Source organism: Rutidosis leptorrhynchoides, chromosome 1 (assembly GCF_046630445.1).
Source record: "Rutidosis leptorrhynchoides isolate AG116_Rl617_1_P2 chromosome 1, CSIRO_AGI_Rlap_v1, whole genome shotgun sequence".
In the NCBI taxonomy this organism is placed as follows: Eukaryota; Viridiplantae; Streptophyta; class Magnoliopsida; order Asterales; family Asteraceae; genus Rutidosis; species Rutidosis leptorrhynchoides.
The window spans coordinates 498998679-499015782 of NC_092333.1; the positions used below are offsets into that span (position 1 = coordinate 498998679).

The 17104-nt window shown below is 31.2% G+C and overlaps 1 protein-coding gene across 1 annotated transcript; it reads right to left on the bottom strand.

Moving 5' to 3' along the window:
* Positions 1-645: 645 nt before the first annotated feature.
* LOC139841064 (disease resistance protein RLM3-like) lies at positions 646-1074 on the bottom strand. Its single transcript, XM_071831299.1, has one exon. The coding sequence runs from the start codon at positions 1072-1074 to the stop codon at positions 646-648; it is 429 nt and encodes a 142-aa protein (XP_071687400.1).
* Between the last annotated feature and the right edge of the window lie 16030 nt (positions 1075-17104).

Here is a 17104-nt window from a genome sequence, read left to right on the forward strand (position 1 = left end):
CTGTATGAAGGCTGCCTCGTCATCCCTGCCAAAAATCCACAGTTGGTAAAATTCAGTATCAAAATTTTCTGTAATCTTTAAAAGCTGCAAGTGCTCTCTTTATAGTCACCTACTGAAGATCAAGTTGTGAAACACATTAAATTGTGTTGGTGACTTTAGTGCCATCTCACAAATATTTTAGTTAGTTATGATTTACTTAAAAGAAAATGTTATCTAGTTATGCTTAAGCCCTTTCATTCCTAATCACCAAAAAAAGTAATGAACTCATTAATACTTCGGTTTTGTTTTCATAATCTTACATACAGAAACATCCAAACACTCTCTGATATACACAGATTTTATTATCTATTTTTCCAAGAAACAAAGTAGGATTCTTGTCTTACCGTAGTTAAGATTTCGTGAACCCAACACTCGATAAGGTCGGACTACGTGATTAAGAAAGTATTACAGGATTTAGAAACCAATCTATATTCATACCCTATAATCTAACAAAAAAATTGCAACCCAATCAACAATATGCCTTAGCGTTAAAATTGCTTTTGGTTTATAGGTTTTGTAACTTTACGATTTAATACTTACCCATTTCTTATATGTATACCGATGATTTGACATGCAGTTTCGAGAGCTTGTTTCCATTTTCGAACTCTATTTGGATTTATGTTGGCCTTGTGTGCTCAGAAGGCTTCCTGGAATAACTTTCCTGTTCTTAAAATTGGGTAGGGAATCCATAATGAGAACCAACTCATCAAGGGACTTAACTGAACGAGAGTAATTAGTGGAAATTACAACGAGATATGTATGAGACTCTTCAATAGCTTTCAACTGCACACAACTCATATCTTGGCCAATAGGAAGAGTGTTGTGGTCATACATGGTAAAAATATTGCGTTTCAGGGCTGCCTTGAGGTGGCTTACAAACTTATTGGCGGTATCTTCAAAAGAATAGTTTAGAAACACATCGCACTTTGGCCTTTTACAACGGTGATGTTCATCGTAAGAACAACTTGGATCCCTTTTCCTTTTAGATGAAGAATAAGGGACCAAACATGATGATGATGATGATGATGGTTCCATTTCTTGATAAAATAAAAATAAACTTGAATCAAATTAGCAAATCTGTATGTTTGATAAACTGGTAAGAATGAATTATATGAAGGGTGCACTCTTTTGGACCAAAGAGGTCTAATAACTTTGACTTTTTTAAAAATTGTGACAACTTTTTCTCTCAAGTCAGTAAATGTGTTTCCTAGATTAGTGTAATCTATCTCCATTTTACACGAAAACCACCCCCATCAACTTCTCTTTCTCTCTCTCTCTTTAAAACTCAAACCACCACAACTTTTAAATTTCGATTTCCATCATTTTTGGATGAACTAGACGTCACCACCACCACCATTAAACTCGAAATCTTTTAACAAACCCATCAAGACTAATCTCACACTCGTCAGACCTCTGACGCGCTCTGACGGCCACCGACAACCACCTACCGGATTTCTGCCGGTGTGAGAGGGAGGTTTGGTGGTGCTATGTGGCGATATGGTTCATATCTGAGAGGTGTTACTCGAAGGCAGTAGTGGTGCTCGGCGGTAACGGTGGTGCTCGTTGGCGACGGTTAAATCAACTGGGTTTGTTTTGGGTGTTGTAGCTAAGTGATGCATGGTGTTTTATATTTGTATTTTAGTGTGTATATTAGTTGATAGTTGATGTATCTAGATGTAATATTGTTGGTTACTTAAAAAAAAGATAAAGTAGGGAAAAAGATGAAGTGGGGAAGAAAATGAACGAGATGAAGTGAAAGAAACACTATAGGCTTTTTTTTAATAGTAAATGACAACTAGTTGTTGAACCCTCTGTTCGCACCGGATGTTCGATTTTCAATGTATTTTATTGCGTTTAGTATGTAAAATTATTTCGTGGCTAAAGAATAATGTCGTTGAAGCGTAACTCTAGTCGAACTAAAAGGTATAACCCGTGAAAGATTTAAATGTTATTTTAAATTAACACGCTATGTAATTATCGACTTTTAAAAATATAACGCAAAATCAACGTGTATGAAAAGTACCCCAAATATTTAGCGTTTTTTAAAAAACGTCCGTTTTGCGTATAGTTAGTGACATTGTGTTTCAAAAATTATTTCGAGTTTAACGATGGTGTCGGAAAAATTTAACTCGGTGCGAGCGAGAAGATATGACCCGTTGAATATATTGGGTGGAGTTTATTTAAGATTTTTTATGAAAATTGTTATTTGACACTTTACCCCCTGTTTGGGGGTCGATTTGAATATTTGAAAAAGTGTTGGGGTCTTTGTTGGTGTAGTGAAATTTAATTAGAATAAAAAAAGGTGAAAGGACAAAAATACCCCTAATTACTATTCACCTTTTTTGTCTATTAGATTAGATAATATATAAATTAATAATTTAATAATAATTTAATAATAATTTATTTAATTTTGTTTCATATTATATTTTTATTATATTATAGTAATTATTATCTAATTATTGCTACTTTGGTCCAAAGAAGTTTGACCTTGGTCTATATACATAAAGCCTTATAAGAAGCTGCTTCCTCCATTATTGCAGGGAAATTTCGAAATTAACCTAAGTCAACTATTTTGACTTTTAAGTACTTGCACCGAAAATATCTCCTTTTCTCTTGTACGCGTCACAAAATAATTAAATTTTCCTATATTACTGTTTGAAGTTTTTTTTTAGCTTTGAGTTTAATAAATTTCTAATTGAATATATGTAGAATTATTTTAGTTTAAGTTTATAATATATATAATATTATTTGAAAAGTATATAAATAAAAATACATTTAAAACTCAATTCAATCATATAATTCCATCCAATATTATGTTGCATAAATAAAAGTATTTAATGTCAAAGTAAAAAAAAAAAAAAAAGACTTTAGAAATCAAGATGAGACGGTAAGTTTGGGGTGTATGGAGGACTCTGTATCATGTATCACCTTCATTAGTCTACGACGGTGGCAATTTCAAAATCAAAATTATACAGAGCATTATCAAATTTGAGTGGTACTTTGTAAGAAAATTACAAAGATTGGTTATTTACGTTTCCAAAAAATCATTAATTTGAAAAACATACTAGTTTAAAACCAACGAATTTGTGGGATTATGTATGAAATTATATTGTAAATGAAGTAATACATTTAAGGAACTATTTGTATGTCTTATTTAAATATTGTACATGTTATGCAATGAACTTTATACAATTGAAAAAAAGAATCACAATCTTCAAACTTATTATTATAGCATTTTGGTTTATCACTATCATTTCCCTTGTTGTTGGCCTAGTAAATCTGCTCACATGAAGTTGCAAATTCATTAAAATCTCAAAGAAATCGATAACTAATGAAATAGATGCTACATATCAAAGTATAAAACCTAAAAATATTTATTGAAGGATTCAAAAATTAAAAAGACAAATTATATTATAATACTCCTCAATCCCAAAAAAAAGTAAGGATTATATCTATTAAAAAGTTGTGAATATCTTAACCAGCCCATCGGAGGAAGCAACCCGCCTGCTCCGTGGGGCGGCTTTTTTCTTTCACAATAAGACCTGGATGATTATACCTACCCTCGAACATTACTATTTATATATGTCCAAAAATAAATGTTACTTACTGAAAATACTACTAAAAAATCGCTAAAGTTTTACTCTTTTGATATATATAAGTCAACAAAACTTTTACTACTGTTTCATATCTCTCTTACTTTATTTTAAAAGTTAATTAGTTACAATGGCTTATTAGATGAATGGTAAAGTATACATTTCACTTAACTATCAAGAATTGAAAAAATTTTGTTGATGGATATTTAATCTGAGATGGAAGGAGTAATAGATAAAGTAATAGATTAAAAATAAAAAAACAATAATACACAATTCTATAAGTGATGAGTTTTTAGTGAATATAAAATTTTCTTTCACTTAATAAAACTGATTGAGAAACCAAACCAATTAAATATCATATTGAGGATTGCAAGTGTATGGGATTTTAGGCTCTTTGCCCCAAAAGGTAGAAGAGAAGGTAAAGAGGTAGCCAAGGATTAGAAGGGATTGCAAGCTTAGTAAGTGAAGTTCTCCTTTAAATTCAGTTTTAATTTGTATTCAACTTGAATGTATTTGCCCACAAACTTGTCTTTTGTATTCTACTTATTTGTTGGTTCATTATGTAGTTGTGTTTTGAAGATATGAGTCTAAGTTAAGTGTTATCCCTAACCTGAAGTATCCACCTAGAGCAGTTGTTGGGGGCGGGTTATGCAACTACGGATTGGTCCGGGCATGCCCTCGGATTGGTCTGGGTTTCCTCCAGGGCAGTAGTTGGGGGCGAGTTATGCAATTACGGGAAATGAACGTGTGTGTGGTTAAGTCCCCTGGGTGATCCCAAACAGATGTCCAAACAAAAAAGTGAAGTGTTATGTATGAAAAAAATTGTTAAATTAAATGGTACGATTATCTTTGGGCACTAATGGTCGTGTTGGCCAAGATTGGCAAAAGTCGTATGTGGATAAGCGAAGAAGACCAATTGAGTTTTAAGAAGGTGATATGGTGATGCTTAAAGTCTCACCCTGGAAGGGTGTAATATGGTCCCGGAAAAGAGGAAAGCTTGGTCCTCGGTTCATCGGGCCATCTAAAAATCTAGCTCGAGTTGGTGAGGTGGCGTATCGGTTGGTGTTACCCGAGGAGCTTGCGGGGATCCATAACACATTTCATGTTTTCCATCTTTGAAAGTATCTTGCGGATGACTCGATGTGGGTGACATTGTAGGAAATTACTCTTAATAATAAGTTGGAGTATGTGGAAGAACCGATGGCAATCTTGGATGAAAAAGTGAAGGAGATAAGGAATAAGCAAATAAGAAACTATAAGGTGCAATAACGACGCCAAAAGGGTTCGGAGATTACTTGGGAATCGGAGGACTTTATGATGAAATATCTTCCTTCTTGCTACCAAGCTTGGATCACGAGAACGCAATCCGGTTCAACTGGGGGAGAGTTGTGACATTCCACTTCTGGCAGCAATGCTGCGCACTGCGCACACCTAGTTGCGTGCCGCGCAACAAGTTTGAAGTTTGGGCTTTTGTTAATTTAGGGACTTAAGGTTTAAAAAACACGAAAGACGGGGTTTTAGCCCCATATCATATCAGATCTGGAACATGCATTTTAGGTCTAGAACATATTTTGAGAGCTTATTCAACCTAGAGAGAGATTTTTTAGTGAGAGAAAGCTTGGATTGAAAAAGAAGGTGTCACTTTCAACCCATTTTGGTGTTCATCCTTGTGACTCTAGCTACTAGGATTTACTTTGATACTTTAGGTAAACCCTAATTCAAATTTCTTGTTTGATTCTTGAATTTTGTGTTAGGATTTTTGGTTTGATGGAGTCAATAAAGTCCTTTATCTTAAGAATTGGGGTTTATATTGTCTAGTTTGGGTGTATGCAACCTCTTGAAAGAGGTTTTGGCTAGAAATTGAATTTTGGCTAAATGATTAAGTGAAATGGTTACTAATTTCTCTTAAACTAATAAATTGCTATATTTGGTGCTTACTGGAACTTGAATATTTGTTAAAATGTGATGTGTTAGGTCTAGGAGATGTTTAATAACCTAGACTTGGTGAGTTTCTTGTGTAATGAATTGATGTTGATGAATGGCACTTGTAAGTGTCATGTTTAGACAAAATCTTAAAAATTTGAGGGTTTATGAGTTAAACCGTAGGTTGGTTATATGGGTTTCAATTGCAAATTGGTCAAATATGCACTTGTAAGGGTTATTGTATGTGAGTGTTGGTTTGCTAGCTAAATTGGTAGATTTAGATTATTATTGAATTAATGTAATAGGTGAATTACATTGAAGGCTTGCAGGATTAATGGATTGTATCGCTAGAGGATACAAGGTGAGTGAAATAATTGTATGTATGCATAAATTGTATGTGTAATGTGGGGACAAATCGGCGAATATTTGTCCACAAGGTGAAGTGACCGTGTGTCGGTTTACTAAGAGCCGTTTGTTTAACGACCCGTCCTAATCCATCTGGATGAATACATTATATTTGGTTACATCGCGAGGTACTTGACCTCTATATGATACATTTTACAAACATTGCATTCGTTTTTAAAAGGCAAACTTTCATTACATCGAAAGTTGACGGCATGCATACCATTTCATAATATATCCAACTATAATTGACTTAATATTAATCTTGATGAACTCAACGACTCGAATGCAACGTCTTTTGAAATATGTCATGAATGACTCCAAGTAATATCTCTAAAATGAGCAAATGCACAGCGGAAGATTTCTTTCATACCTGAGAATAAACATGCTTTAAAGTGTCAACCAAAAGGTTGGTGAGTTCATTAGTTTATCATCAATATTCATTTTCATCATTTTAATAGACCACAAGATTTTCATTTCCATTTCTCATAAATAAACATCCCATACATAGAGATAAAAATCATTCATATGGATTGAACACCTAGTAACCGACATTAACAAGATGCATATAGAATATCCCCATCATTCCGGGACTCCCTTCGGACATGATAAAATCGAAGTACTAAAGCAGTTCAAATTCTCTGAATGGGACTTATTAGTGCCCATAGATCTATCTTTAGGATTCGCGTCAATTAGGGGGTCTGTTCCCTAATTCTTAGGCTACCAAGCAAAAAGGGGCATATTCGATTTCGATCATTCAACCATAGGATGTAGTTTCAATTACTTGTGTCTATTTCGTCAAACATTTATAAAAGCACATGTATTCTCAGTCCCAAAAATATATATATTGCAAAAGCATTTAAAAAGGGAGTAATGAAACTCACGATACGATATTTTGTAGTAAAAATATGCATACGACGGAACTGAACAATGCAAGGTTGACCTCGGATTCACGAACCTATATCAAGTATTTATATTAACACATATAGTGGAAATCGAACAAAGTTATATATTATTAGTGATTTTAATTGTTATTTTAAATTATGTGTTTTATTACTAACTTAATTAATTATATTCATTTTATATACCTTAAATAAATAATTACTATTTAATATAAAATATTACTATAGTTGTATTAAATATAGTTTTATATAATTAATAGTTATATGATAAAATAGAAAGTTGTTTTATTTTATAATAATAATAATAACAATTATAATAATAATAGTTATTATGATAATAATAATGTAACTAGTATTAATAAAAATGATAATAATAATAATAATAATATTAAAATAATAATATTAATGTCAAAATAATAATAATAATGATAATAATAATAATAATTTTGATAAAAATGAAAATTTTAATATTTTTAATAATAAAAATGATAATAATAATAGTAGTAATAATAATAACTATGATAACTTATAATAATAATAATTTTACTAATAATGATAATAATAATGTTATTAATACTAATAATACTTATTTTAATAATAATAATGATATTAATGATAATAATAATAATACTTAATAATAACTATTAATCATAATAATGATAATGTTAATAATAATACTTATATTCCTAATAATAATAATAATAATAATAATAATAATAATAATAATAATAATAATAATAATAATAATAATAATAATGACAATAATAATAATAATAATAATAATAATAATAATAATAATAATAATAATAATAATAATAATAATAATAATAATAATAATAATAATAATAATAATGATAATGATAATGATAGTAATAAAAATGATGATAAAAATAATAATAATAATATTATACCTATTGCAAAATCCATTAAGGTTTTAAGGAGTCCATTTAGCTAGCCCAATTGTATGCCTTTTTGAATCATCAACAGCCCAAAAAAAAAAATCCATATAGGGTTACGGGTATATTGGTTTTTAACAGAAATGTTATGCAGTAGCAACATTCATCGATGTAGGCGATAACACACACCCATGATAGCAACAACATGTCGACTTCAATTTATCATCATCATCATCATCGTTTTCATCGCGATTATCATCAACATCATCATCTAACATCATCGTTCATCCTTGTTAATCATCATCATTCATCAAATCATAACAGGCACAACTCAGAATCCATAATCAAACCATGGTGATCGATATTCAATTAAAGATCTATGTAAGTAATTCGATTCACTTTTAATTTATTCGATTACTAGGGATCTTAATTGTCTGATTGAATTGTTTATGCCAAATTTATGTGCATAATTACATTTTTATTGTTTTTATTGGATAAATAAATTGATCATAATTTAGGGATTAGGTTGATTTTGTGATTTTTCGAATGGTAACAGGAAATAGCAGGTCTTCGATTTTGGGCAGATTAGAAACAATAGCAGCAATCTTAATGGTTTGGGTTTTGGTGTTTGTTCGACTAGCCTGCAACAGAAAACAAATGAATTGGATTTTGAGTGGTTGATAATCAATGGGTGTTGTTTGAGAGTTAATGGTGGTGATTGATGATGATATTGTGGTGGTTCAAATGGTTGCAAAAAGAAACAGTAATCGTGCAGTAGTGACGTTACAGTGGTGGTTTAATGGTGACTGATATGGTCTGTCGAACATAGCAGGTGGCTTGGAGGCTATCATAGCAATTGGAGTTCGAAACAGTAATAAGTACCACAGGTTTGCAGCAGTAGTTTTCGAACAACAAATTGATATAGTGGCAGTTGCAGTGTCGAAGAACAAAAGCAAAAGAAGAATAAAAAAGGCAACGGTTTAGTGCTGATTAAAATAGAAAACACAATAGATATAGCAATAGCGAGTAGTATAAATGGATTCAAAGAGTAACATGGTTTGTGGTTGAGTTTTATTGCAGGTATAGTAGTAGTAACAACAGAAACAAATTGGTGGGTTGTTGTCATTTTGATGGCAATGGAACAAGGATAATAACTATAACAGTTTTGGGTTCGAACAAGAGGAAAAATGCAGGTGGTGTCGGGTTTTATGTTAGTGATAATGGCGGCTTGAGTGGTGGTGAATGGTCACGAACAAGTTGGTTTTGGCTTGGGATCGATCAAGAAAAGAAACAGAAAGCAAGCACAAGTACAAAGGGATTGTTGTCGATGATGAGCAATAGAAGTAGTGGTGACAAGGTGGTGTTGGTTGTAACGGTTTGTTGGGCTGTAAAATGAAAAAGGAATGGCGGTTTGTGTTAGAAAATAGAAAGAACAAGAAAAGAATGGTGGTGTTGTGGTTTGAGTTTGAAGGTGATGGAGTGGGAACCGATGGGGACTATTGTTGTTCACAATGGTTGGTGATATGGTGGTGGTTTGTTGTTTATCGAAAATCGAGCAGTCGTACCAAAACAACAAAATGATTTTTGGGTTTATGGCTTTGATTGAGCAAGATTCAAAATAAGCAATATGTGTGTGTATAACTATCTATATGCTATATGTACATATATATATATAAAAGGGATGATGAGTGGCTGATAGAAACAAAAAAAAATGTAAATATGATGTGTATCCTCTCAAAATGAAACAATCAGTGAACAAATTGAATTGGGGTGGGGTTACGGCAAAGCAAGGAAACAAAAAAACCTAAACTTTAAATTATTAATAATTATATAATAATACTAATAAGAATTGACATGTAACAGAATGCTAAAATCATGAAACAATTAGCAGCCGGAGGTTTGGCTTATTATCAAATCACGGAGTGTTATATCGTGGTTCATTGCTAAACAGTTTACACATAAGAGTTTTCCGAAAAATCCTCAATTTTTAAATTAAGTCCATTTATTTATTCTGGTCATTAACTGATTGCAACCTAATCAAAAATGTTCGTCCATTATTTGTTTTTAATTCCAAGTACTATATACGGAGTACTAAAATTTAAACTAAAAAGATGAAAGTATTTCTATCAAACCAATAATCTTCGTAATCCATTTACGGACCAACTCTTATTTTAAATCTTTATAAATCCGCATTAGATCTATATGAATATTAACGAAATACCAACCGAGTATTACAATCATTGACTATTTAAGCTCGAAATCATTTATTTTTAATATACTATATATATGTATATATATATATATATATATATGTATATATATGTATGTATATATATATGTATATATATATATATATATATATATGTATATATATATATATGTATATATATATATATATATATATATTCATTTTAATAATGAACTTTATTATATCGTTTATTATATTATTCTTAATTCCAAAAATTAATAATTTATTAATGTATTATTAAATATAATTATTTATATCTACATATCTATTGTTTGTGAATCGTCAGAAATTGTCGAAGGTCAATTCAATATATGAAACAGTTCAAAATTTTGAGACTTAACATTACAGACATTTCTTATCGTGTCAAAAATATAAAGATTAAGTTTAAATTTGGTCAAAAATTTCTGGGTCATCACAGTACCTACCCGTTAAAGAAATTTCGTACCGAAATTTGAGTGAGGTGGTCATGGATAACAATAAAAATGTTTTCATGACGAATATGAGTTGATAATTAGAGTTTTATCATCATTGAATAATATAGATAAAATGATTCGATTATGTAAAGCGTGCGAATGAAGTTATCACAAAAGAGTGAAATGAGTAAATGCAAGTTCGTCTTAACCAGTGACGTAGTCACGGTTGAATTTCGGAATTCAAGGGATTTAAAGAAAATCTTCGAAATCTAAAAAAAATTTGATTCTTCGGCGAATCAGGAAATTAGGATCTCTATAATTAAATATGGTGATCTTCCTTGATTACTCTGTCTGATATTTCCATTATAAATTAAACTTTTTCCGTTCCATTATTTTCCACTACTCCCATTTTCTATACTTTAATTCATATTTCCAAATCATCAGTCAATATGCTTCATCCAATTTTAATTCTGGATATATTCCCGACTTTCATATCAATCATTCTCTTTTTTTTTCATCTTCCACAGGAGGAATCTGTCTACTTCGACTATGCTCTTGGGTTTATAGTATTTTTAGTTCTCCCGAGTCTTTATATTGCTATACGCATTGATATACACGGTTTGTAATTTCGGCGTTGTTGGGCTTTATATTTTCCTTTATATTTCGAAGTCCCATCTTCTGTCTTCTATATTCATTGTCATCCACAGTTAATGCCCTCTTTTATTTGCTGCGATTTATACTCCTCTTTCTATTTCAGAGCTTCATTCTTTTGTTTTCTCTCTGCAAGTAATGGTCCAGAATTCATAGGTATGGAGTTTCGAATTAACATGACTAATGTACTAAGAGAGAGATTGTAATAGCACGATCTTAATTGGTTAAATTATCAGAATTACTGAGAATAGAACTATCAAGAATATATTTTCTTGATATGTTCAGAAGTTAAGCAGAATGAAAGAGTTATGTAACATGGCACATGATGACGTTTTGATCTGTGAATCATCACGTCCCATTAGAAACTCAGCATGACTTACTGTAATATAATCACGTTGATCAAGTGTCATTATATTATACTAACTCATGCTTCAGTTCCCAACACTACTTCAAAACATTCATAATTTAAACTCGAAGGTTTCAGAATTTAGAAACTAAAATAGTTTCTTTTATGATGTAACACAGATAGTGTGAAGAGATAACTAATTTCGGATAAGAATAGTTATGAAATATCTTCAGAAATATGGAGGATATTTATAATAAAAGGTATGATGATATTTTAGAATATCTAAGATTATAGGATGATGAAGAATATTGTCCGCAAGGGTTTAGAGTCAGGAGCAAGGTATTCGTTAACGACTTCAGCAGATACTGAATCATTTGGATCCTTTGAAGGTAGATTTCGTCCTTGTGATTTGTCCACAGCCTCCTTCATGGTTTGCTTAACCGTTTTTCAGTTTCAAAACCTTCTCTTTTTCCGAACTTTGCCAACACACTATTCTTTATCATCACACTTTTGACTGTTATGGTTGTCTACAGTTTTTGCTGCTTCATTTAGCTTTTCCAAAAAATTCTGAGAACTCAATCGTAGATTTGGGTGTTTTTCAGAAGCTTTACATTCGAAGTATGTAAATCTTGAAGGTAGACGTTAGATAACTGTTGTCGTAGATTTGCTGCGATATTCGAGAATAATGATTCAAGCTTTTTGGTATGGCAACTATCATTACAAGATGCAGATGAGTACATGATAGGTTTTAATGAATAAGTATAGTGATTTTTTGGAGAGACTTAAGTCAAAGGGTAATGAAATTGCTGGTAAGTTTACTGCTAATGTGGTAGGATATAAACGGTTCTCCGGTAACGATGGCGAAAGGGCATCGTGTATATCGAGGTTATAATAAGACTAGTACGATTGAAAAGTCAAAATTGATTTGCTAAAGCTGTGACAAAATTGGCTAATTTGGAAAGGAATTGCAAATTTATTTTCGGTAATAACAAAGCCAAAGGAGCTAGCACAGATACGTGTTAAACGTTTACTCGGGTTCTGAGTGTTTTCAAGTGCATAATTATATGCATCAATCTCTTCTTCCGTAGATGAAGTGCGGTTGGATCATCCTCTCGATTGAGGTGTTTTCAAGAATTATGAAAGGTTTGAACGCAGATTGTAATCGTCAAGATACAAATGAGGTTTAAGATGAAATCAAGTGGCAAACTTGCATAATTGTTTAGTTTCATATGTTATAATCAATATTTTAGTTTATTTTAATTGTCCAATTGATAATGCTAAAAACGAACATATATTTCATAGCATTATTCCTCAAGAAAGACAAGCTTTTAGTTGCAATTGTTCTATTTACAAGTGATATTCGTTTAAATAATAAAAGGTGAAGACAAAAGACAGATTCGACGAATTGAAGACGCAAACGACCAAAAAGCTCAAAAGTACAAAAGACAATCAAAAAGGTTCCAATTATTGATAAGAAACGTCTCGAAATCACAAGAGTACAAGATTCAAAACGCAAAGTACAAAATATAAAATTGTACGCAAGGACGTTCGAAAATCCGGAACCGGGACCAGAGTCAACTCTTAACGCTCGACGCAACGGACTAAAAATTACAAGTTAACTATGTATATAAATATAATATAATATATAATTAATTATATTAATTATATATATATTATATTTATATATATAAAACCGTCGGCAGAGAAAACTACAAGGACTGAGCTGTAATTACTATCTCCGTGACTCGCGGAGTTTGAAGGGCATTTTGCCGCGAGTCGCGGAGCCCCAAAAATCAAGTCTGGCTATAAAGCAAACCGAATTCTGATCAAATTTCATATTCTATTTTTCAATCTCTCTCTCAATATATACGTAATATATATATAATTTATATTTTAATTTTAATTTTAATTTTAAATCCTAATAATAAGGGTATGTTAGCGAATGTTGTAAGGGTGTAAGTCGAAATTCTGTCCGTGTAACGCTACGCTATTTTTAATCATTGTAAGTTATGTTCAACCTTTTTATATTAATGTCTCGTAGCTAAGTTATTATTATGCTTGTTTAAAACGAAGTAATCATGATGTTGGGCTAATTACTAAAATTGGGTAATTGGGCTTTGTACCATAATTGGGGTTTGGACAAAAGAACGACACTTGTGGAAATTAGACTATGGGCTATTAATGGGCTTTATATTTGTTTAACTAAATGAAAGTTTGTTAATGTTAATATAAAGATTTACAATTGGGCGTCCCTATAAATTACCATATACACTCGATCGGACACGATGGGCGGGGTATTTATATGTACGAATAATCGTTCATTTAACCGGACACGGGAATGGATTAATAGCCACTAGAATAATCAAAACAGGGGTGAAATTACATTCAAGGGTAATTGGTGTAATTGTTAACAAAGTAGTAAAACCTTGGTTTACACGCAGTCGATAACCTGGTGTATTCATTAAACAAAGTATTAAAACCTTGTTACAATTCGAATCCCCAATTAGTTGGAATATTTAACTTCGGGTATAACAATAATTTGACAAGGACACTTGCAATTTATATTTATGACTGATGGACTGTTATGGACAAAAACCAGATGGACATATTAAATAATCCAGGACAAAGGACAATTAACCCATGGGCATAAAACTAAAATCAACACGTCAAACATCATGATTACGGAAGTTTAAATAAGCATAATTCTTTTATTTCATATTTAATTTCCTTTATTTTATATTTAATTGCACTTCTAATTATCGCACTTTTATTGTTATTTTATTTAATTGCACTTTTAATTATCGTACTTTTTAATTATCGCAATTTTATTTTATCGCATTTTTATTATTCGCAATTTCATTATCGTTATTTACTTTACACTTTAATTTAAAGTCTTGTATTTATTTTATATTTTACATTAGGTTTTAACTGCGACTAAAGTTTTAAAATCGACAAACCGGTCATTAAACGGTAAAAACCCCCCTTTATAATAATAATATTACTTATATATATTTTTGTATTTTTATAAAAGTAAACTAATATAGCGTTGAGCTTTGTTTAAAGATTTCCCTGTGGAACGAACCGGACTTACTAAAAACTACACTACTGTACGATTAGGTACACTGCCTATAAGTGTTGTAGCAAGGTTTAAGTATATCCATTCTATAAATAAATAAATATCTTGTGTAAAATTGTATCGTATTTAATAGTATTTTCTGCTAAAATTTAATAACTATTTTATATACACCTCGCTTCACATCAAGTATTTTTGGCGCCGCTGCCGGGGAACTATCTTAAAAGCCGGAAGCGCAACGCTAATATAAAAAAAAAAAAAGATTTTTTGTTTACTTTTATTAAAAGTCGTTTTTGTAAAAATACGTTTTAATTATTGAAAAATATAAAAAGAAAAACAAAAATATTAGTATTTTTAAGATTTTGTTAAATATTTAAGTTTTATAAGTTTCTTTATTTCTATTTTAGTTTATAAAAATATAAGTTTTATTTTAAAACCTTTTATTTATTTAAAAAAACAGAAAACATAAAATAAAAAAAATAAAGAAAACGCGTAAAAATTATCACCTGTCAGCTGAATTTCTGATCCCCGCGACTCGCGGGGTTTTCCTCATTAATCACCGCAACTCGCGGAGACTATCTGACACGCGAACAGATGCCCTAAAACTGCATTAATTACGGATTTTTAATTATTATTATTATTATTAACCCTAATTAATATTATAATTAAGTTTTATTTTAATTTAAGTTTTATTTAATTTGTATTTAGTATAAATTAGTTTTATAAAATTGCAAAATTAATAGTTTAAAAAAAAATAATAATAATATAAAAATAATATTTTTATAAAAATTGTACTTTTTACAACTTTTTGAATATTTTTATATTTTGTACCTTTTTAATCGTTGTAGCGTAATATTTGTATTTTTAGCTCATATTTAATTTTAAACTTAGTATTTGCTATAGTCATTTTTACTCCTAGATTTTTAGGCTTTGCCGTAAAACTCCTTAAGTGCTTTTTCTTTAGACTAAAGATTTAGGTGCTTTAGAATTTTGCGACGCCTTTTTAAGTTTTAGTTTCTTTTTAAGTTATTTCCATTTGGGATTTAGTTTTTCCTTGTAAGCTTTAATATTTTTAGACCTTTTACTATGTATCAATTATCATTCCAATTAGTAATTTCAATTTGCGATTATAATTTTAAGTTAGTTGTAGTAATAAGGTTAGGTTAGTAAAGTATTTTTAAGTTTTGATAAGTTTCTTTTATTTTTCCGTCACCTTTTATTTTTCAACCATTTTTTTTTCTTTTTCAACCTTTTTCGACGAACTCTTTTTCTCTCTTATTTCTCGCCATTCTAGTTTTTAGGACTTAGAATTTTTTCTACTTCTTATCTAAATTTCTCAAAATTACGAAAATTTATTTTAAGTGGTTAAATTGATAGACATCAAAATTTTCTGGTTCGTAGTGATAGTTGGATTTGTACGTGGACCGGGTTATTGGAGCCAAACAGTCCTCAATTATATTGAGACCAAACGAATCCTGCCCCTCTGCTGCATCTTTTGGCTATTCGAAACGTGGGCAAAATCAGAAAAGTCTATTGATTGGATAACTTATTATAATTTTTCTTTCCTTTTAAAAACTAATAGGATATTCAGTGAATGCACCGAGCAAGACGTTCATCACCTTTTGTACGTTCACCACCTGTAACTCGATCAAGACATCGTTTAACAAATATAACCGCCGTTGATTTTTCTTTAGAATCGTCATCCAGTAGACCAAGTACTTCAGTTCAAATTTCTGATAATCCATTTTTTGAACCCGACCTCAAAATTGAGAATCCAGAAAATATTCAGGAACGGTTCGTAGATCCTGAACCATTAAACTTTCCTCCGGAACCACCAATCATTCAAACAGAGATTGTTGAGGAACGAACCATTAAATCAGAATCATCTAGTGATACCGATTCAACAAATTCAATTATGGAGAATCTGGAACCTTTAAGTATGGAAGACCGAATGAGAGCTAAACGCACTGGCCAAGGTCACGCAATTACTCATCCAGACATTAATGCGCCAGATTATGAAATCAAAGGACAAATTCTACACATGGTAACTAATCAATGCCAATTTAGTGGTGCGCCGAAGGAAGATCCAAATGAACATCTACGTACCTTTAATAGGATATTTCCCTGGAGGATGAACAGATATATCTCATGTTATTTCCCTGGACTTTAAAGGGAGAAGCCAAAGATTGGTTGGAATCGTTACCTGAAGGGGCGATCGATACATGGGATGTTTTAATTGACAAATTTCTTAAACAATTCTTTCCTGCATCTAAAGCCGTAAGACTTCAAGCAGAAATTGTTACGTTCACACAGAAGCCAAATGAAACTCTATATGAGGCGTGGACAAGATATGGAAAGTTATTAAGAGGATGTCCGCAACATGGTTTAGACACCTGTCAAATAGTACAAATATTCTACCGAGGATGCGACATCACTACAAGAAAAGACATAGATATAGCAGATGGTGGTTCTATTATGAAGAAAACCGAAACTGATGCTTACAAAATTATTGATAATACTGCTTCCCACTCACATGAGTGGCACCAAGAAAAAGACATCATTAGATCATCTAAAGCAGCTAGAGCCGATTCTAGCCATGACTTAGATTCCATTTCCGC

Bases quoted from the DNA above. Each gene is read 5' to 3' on its own strand.
- LOC139841064 (XM_071831299.1), bottom strand. From the start codon at position 1,074: ATGGAACCATCATCATCATCATCATCATGTTTGGTCCCTTATTCTTCA.